At 39.1% G+C, this 6,000-nt stretch overlaps 1 protein-coding gene across 1 annotated transcript; it reads right to left on the reverse strand.

Annotated features, from left to right (window-relative positions):
- Positions 1 to 2,676: 2,676 nt before the first annotated feature.
- LOC141425680 (histone H4) lies at positions 2,677 to 3,135 on the reverse strand. Its single transcript, XM_074082703.1, has one exon. The coding sequence runs from the start codon at positions 3,042 to 3,044 to the stop codon at positions 2,733 to 2,735; it is 312 nt and encodes a 103-aa protein (XP_073938804.1). The 5' UTR covers positions 3,045 to 3,135; the 3' UTR covers positions 2,677 to 2,732.
- Between the last annotated feature and the right edge of the window lie 2,865 nt (positions 3,136 to 6,000).

The raw sequence follows: 6,000 nt of genomic DNA on the forward strand, positions 1-6,000 counted from the left end.
CTCTGCCAGTCCAGAGATTTTCTTTATTCACCTTATTTTGGGTTTTCCTTAGGCTGTTGTTTATGTATCTTTCCCCATGTGTGAATTCAAGTTCTGATTCCTAGTTATGTCCTAATTTTCTTTTTTATTTTAGTTTTGTATTGCTTGTCTTCAGTGTTTGGATGGAGGTGGGGGTGCAGGAGAGACCTGTTAATGGTGGGAGCCTGCGAGAATATGGCTAGAAATGTATTGGTTGCACATATTCATGTTTTGAAGTTACATTCTTTGTAGTGCTAAAACTGAAATGAACTAGATAAGTTGCTTTTGAGCATGTGCCATGGTTTAGAAACTTGCTATTAGCATAGCCAGCAAGGTGTACACATTGTTGTGCCAGTCCTGAATTGATTGTGTATATATAGAAGGAAACGTAATTTCGAAGCAATGCTCACATGTTATTTTTCTTTTAAATGAGTTTTTAGTTCATCGTATCTTTATTTTAGATGGAGAATGGAGTTTTGCAGTTCTGAGTGTGCTAGCTGACTCTCAATTAGTTATCTATTGTTGCATGGTAGATTATGTCAAATTCAGTGGGTTCAAACAACACACATGTGGTATCATGAGCTTCTTGTTGGTCTGGTCATGGATTAACTAGATCCTTGGTAAGGGCACAGTTAAGGTGTTGGCCAGAGCTGAGGTCTTTTGGATACTTGACTGGAGAATGGTTGGCTTCCTCATTCACTTAAGGCATTTGTAGTATTTGGTTCTTTGCTTCACTGATGGTTTTATTTTCAGGCTGTTAGCTGCAGGCTTCTTTCAGTGCCTAGAGTCCCTTGAATTTATTGCCACTTTGACCTCCCAACAATTGACACTTGATCATCAAAGGCAGCACCAGAGATAACAATTGTATACACAATTATTTACATTCTATCACTTTTGCTTAGATCATGTCCATATTGTCTCTGTCATAGGAGAGTGAACCCCAGGAGGAGGAATCTTACAGTGGGAGATTCTCCTAAGGGCCCGTCCATGACAATATGGCTGGGAAAAGAAAGATGTTTGGGAGTCACAAGAAAGCTTGCTAGTAGGACTGCATTTCCCCCACAGTATTCTGGTTAGTTCAGTTTGTCTGAAAGCAGGAATCTGTGTTTGAAGTAAAGTGAAGGGCCCCGTATGTCTTGAGGTGCTTTTAAATGGCCTTTTGTCAATGATCTCCTAGAAGAGAGGAAAAAAAAATCCTTTCAGTCTAACTCCTCAACTGTTTGACTGGGTTCCCTGTAACATGAAACATTATTAGGAAACAGACATGCAAATTCATTCAATGTAATTTTTATATGGCATGGAGTCCTCACAAAGAAATCAGAACCTGCTGGGCACAGGTGGCTCAGTCCTGTAATCCTAGCTGTTTTGGAGGACAAGATTGGGAGGATCACAGTTTGAGGCCAGCACACAGTGGATGAGACCCTCTCCTCCCCCAAAAAAAGCCAGATCAAATTGGAATGGAGGTGTGATTAAAGCCTGCTTTTGTAAGTGCAAAAGCCCTGATCTCAAACTCCAGTCCCACGAAACAAACAAAAGAGGGATAAACAAAAGCAAAAACAACAACAACAAAAAACACAAGTCCCACAGAGGCATTTAGGATTGAAATGCTCAAAAACCGATTTGACAGTGTTGAATGAAAAATGCTTCGACAAAAGGGACTGAACTAAGGCCATTAATGGTGGAGCAGTAACTGTGAAAGGTTTATTTGTAGTTTTTTCTGTAACTGGACTCCCCATCTCTGGTGATGTTACTTTCTAGAATAGAAAGGACAAATTCAACTTGTGGTTTTACTTCCTGCTTTAAGACAGAGGGAGATCAGGGTGCCTTTTTTACACCCATTGCTTTTAGTGCTGAAATTTAGTTCAAAATAGTTCTATGTCCAAATGGTAGATTTGGGGCTGGAATATTGTCACCATTCAAAACTCTGAAACAGAAGGTATACTTTAACTGTCTCTTTAGAACTTTTTTCCTTTGCGATTACTGACACATTAGAAAACCTCTGCTATGAGGAAATTTTGTCTTTGCAGCTCACTCTTAGCTGGGGGGTAGGGGGAAGGTGGTGGGGTGGAGAATAAAAGATCCCCCGACTCCACTATTTTAAGCTGTTGCCTTTACTATAGGAAATAAGGATACAGATTATGACACAAAAATTGAGGACAGAAACAACTCGGTGCTATCAAGTTATGCAAATACAAATGCTTTAAAGGAAGACAATATTTAAGCTCCCATGAGTTTTCTATACCTGCTTAACTTGTCTACTTCATTTTCTTTGAGGTGATCGCTTACTACAGCGTCTCCCCAAGGTTTATACCAGTAGTACTACCAAGATAGATTTCCCCAAACCACTTTTACACTACCTAGAAGTGGCCTCAGACTTTTAGCATTGATTCAGATTGATCATGTGTTAGATATGCTGTGCTAAGTCATTCATAATTAACAACCTTGCACGGCAATTTAAGGTGTCATTGCAAAATTCCCAGCACTTTCAAGTGAAGATATAGGTGGCCCTGAAAAGGGCGTTGGGTTTGGCCAGAAATTAGGGCAGGCTTGGTCATCCTGCAAGGAAAACCCTGTACCTGCTTCTGGCCTAAGAATTGCGCACTGTAGGCGTGTAGTATAGCGCCTGGGAGAAAAATTGCACAGCTTTTTGTGATCAAGTGGGTGGCCCTAAAAAGGGCCTTTAGGAATACAGTCAAGGACAGGGAATGGGGCTTTTAGCCTCCGAAGCCGTAGAGGGTGCGGCCCTGGCGCTTGAGCGCGTAGACCACGTCCATGGCGGTCACCGTCTTGCGCTTGGCGTGCTCCGTGTAGGTGACGGCGTCCCGGATCACGTTCTCCAGAAAAACCTTGAGCACCCCGCGGGTCTCCTCGTAGATGAGGCCGGAGATGCGCTTGACTCCGCCGCGGCGGGCCAGGCGCCGGATGGCGGGCTTGGTGATGCCCTGGATGTTGTCGCGCAGGACCTTGCGGTGGCGCTTGGCGCCTCCCTTTCCCAGGCCTTTTCCTCCTTTGCCTCTTCCAGACATAGCGAACAGCTGCTGCTATCACACTACGGAAGTGTGAGAACTACCTGCAGTCCCTTTTATGTCAGTTGTGCGGACCTTTTAGGAAACTGAAATGGCGCAAACAGGATGTTGTCGCCTAGTAATTTCCGGTGGCGCTGGTCGCCGCCTTTGCCACCTTTGACCCTTCCGACCCTCACCGCGATCAGACAAGTTCAAAGCAGGATAGGAATTATACCACTTGGGTGACTAGGAAACCCTTTCTTCCAATCAGATAGCGGACCTTATTGAAAACCACATATACAGGCGGAAAAGCATAGGAGTCAGGTTCAAGCAACAAACTTAATCCCGCCCAGAAATTCCTGAGAGCAGATGGAGACTATTGTGTGCTCCTGTTCATTTTTTTATTTCAATTTTAATAAATTTCTGTCAGCCACAAATTGAAGCATTTTTCCCTACTAAGGTAACATTTATTTAGCAGGTTTATATTACTTAGGGATTGTAGGAAATCTCAAAAATTATGCATTGCTATGCATTTAAGACGCATATTTGAATTGCTTGTGTCCCTTCGGGGCGGGTGGCGGGGGGGGGGGCTTGGGGGGGGAATGCACTTTAAAGTGAAAGGGTTAGTGATATTGGTAAGATGGTCTTGATCTGAAATCTATCCGGCGTCGAGAGATTCCTTTCTCCCAAGGTCATCACCATCTCCATGTTCCATGTACTATTCGTTTTAGGGTTGCATTGTTTGATTAAATAGGAAACAGTTGTGACATTTGAAAGTTGGGTGTTGCTGCTGAGGACTGAAATTTTACTTTTATTTTTACTTACTTTTTTTCCAGTATTAGGGTTTGTACTCTGGGCCTGCTGCTTGCAAGGCAGGCACTAGACCTAATTAATTTTATTTTAAAATCTGATTCTCCAGTCAGTTATTGGAAAATAGGTGTTTGAGCAGCTCATGTGTGAAAAATTTATTTTTTGACAGAATTTTAGAATTTGAATGTAAAGATATTATTTCCAATAAAAATAGAATGTCACATTGAATATAATATACCCCAAGATTTACCAGGAATAAAGTATGTGAAATATTGTGTTAATAATGATTTTATGTTGATTATATGTTGAAGTAATATTTTGATATTTTTTGGTTAAATAAAATACATTATTAAGATAAATTCACCTGTTTTTAATTTCCAAAATGGTTACTAGAGGATTTAAATTTATATTATGAGACTTGTATTATTGTTATTGTTTTTATAATGGACTTCACAGGCAGGATTCTTTCTTCTCCCTCTCTATGCAATGATTCCTTACAAAATCTTGATAGCAGGGTTATTTTAAAAAAAGTGGACATTCAATATATGTGAATACACACAAACAGTTATAGAGACTGTACTCAAGTCAGAATGAGGCATTATATAAAAGTAAATATGTTGAGACATTAAGGGAGGCTTGTCAAGTAGACCATTATCCATAAAGGCAAGAACCTTTGGTAATATTGAAAATTAATAACATTTGAATTCTTCACAACTAATATGTTGGTAAGAGAATACTACTTAAAATTCTATGCTAACTTTCTACTTAAGTGTATTTTGTTTCTGGGGGGCATCCAGAACTGATTCTTAAAATAATTTGTGTCATCAAAATTTAAGTCTTGATATATGTACAATGTAGTGTATGCTCTGCTGATTCAAAAAAGAAGAAATCATTGTGAGAGGACACAGTGACTTCATGAGAACAATGATGGCTAGAAAATTATCTACTGTTCCTGGAAGGTTAACAAAGGCCAAGAAAGAGTGAGATAAAAAATTCAGGTCAATTGTCTAATGGTCTATTAAGAATAAAAGTTAAGGCTGGGTGCCCTCCTGTAATCCTAGCTTCTCAGGAAGCTGAGATCAGGAGGATCATGGTTTGAAGCCAACTCAGGCAAAATGAAAGTGAGACCCTATCACAAATATACCCAACATATAAAAAGGACTGGTGGAGTGGCTCAAGTACCTGTCTACCAATCATGAGGTCCTGAGTTCAAATTACACAAGAAAAAAATAAATGAAAAGTTACATTACCTGCTATTTGATGAATGAGTAAAGTAAGAATGTCAAGGAGCTATAGCATGAGGATTTATAGAAATTTATCTACATTTAAAAATTATTTTTTAGCCAGGATTACAAGTGTGCCAAAAAAAAATTAGAGCTGAAAGTAAGAAAAAAAAGTGGGACTATCGTATCCAGTATAAAAAGATTACTTCATTTGTCTGTGAAATTGAACACCATTCCCCCAATGTCATCTTATCAACATTGGTAAGCACATGCTGGGAAGGTGGAAAATTCAGACAGGAAGTAGATCCTCATCAGGGGTGTCCTCACTGAAGATATGAAGGGAAGAACTGGGCACTGTAGTGTAGGTCTGAGCCCTTTGTAGGGATATGAGTGCATAGTCTAAAAGACCTATGCATGGTCTTCAAAAATATAGGAGAATGTGATTCTGCTTGTCTTGGTTAGGGGTTCCTTATTAGTGTATTAAATTTTAACTTGTAAGATTATTTATTGCAATAATTTTTGTCCATTACTGAGTATAATTATGTCTGCCCAGTACTGAAAATAGCTTAAAGGTTATGGTGTAATTGTACTATGAAAAAAATACCATTTTTGATTTAAATTTCCCTACCATACTTCTATTTTCCATAAACCAGGTATACATTCTTGATAATGTACTATATTCCTTTGAACCAGTTTCCTCAGTGATGAGTTACATATTAGAAACATATTCATTATATATAAATATGTGATTTATAATTTCATATTTTACCCTTTGATAACAATCATAATGTCATGAACAATTCTCCCTCCATAGCAGGCATTTGCTTCTTAGGCTTCTTTGGGCTATTGAATGGAATGGATTCTATTATGAACTCATTTCTTTTACTTTCCCTAGACATAGACCCCAATGGTTACAAATATTTGTAAATGTTACATAGCTTTTC

Source organism: Castor canadensis, chromosome 8, assembly GCF_047511655.1.
Source record: "Castor canadensis chromosome 8, mCasCan1.hap1v2, whole genome shotgun sequence".
Lineage (NCBI taxonomy): Eukaryota > Metazoa > Chordata > Mammalia > Rodentia > Castoridae > Castor > Castor canadensis.

Coding starts and splice junctions, on each gene's coding strand:
- LOC141425680 (XM_074082703.1), bottom strand. CDS start 3,044: ATGTCTGGAAGAGGCAAAGGAGGAAAAGGCCTGGGAAAGGGAGGCGCC.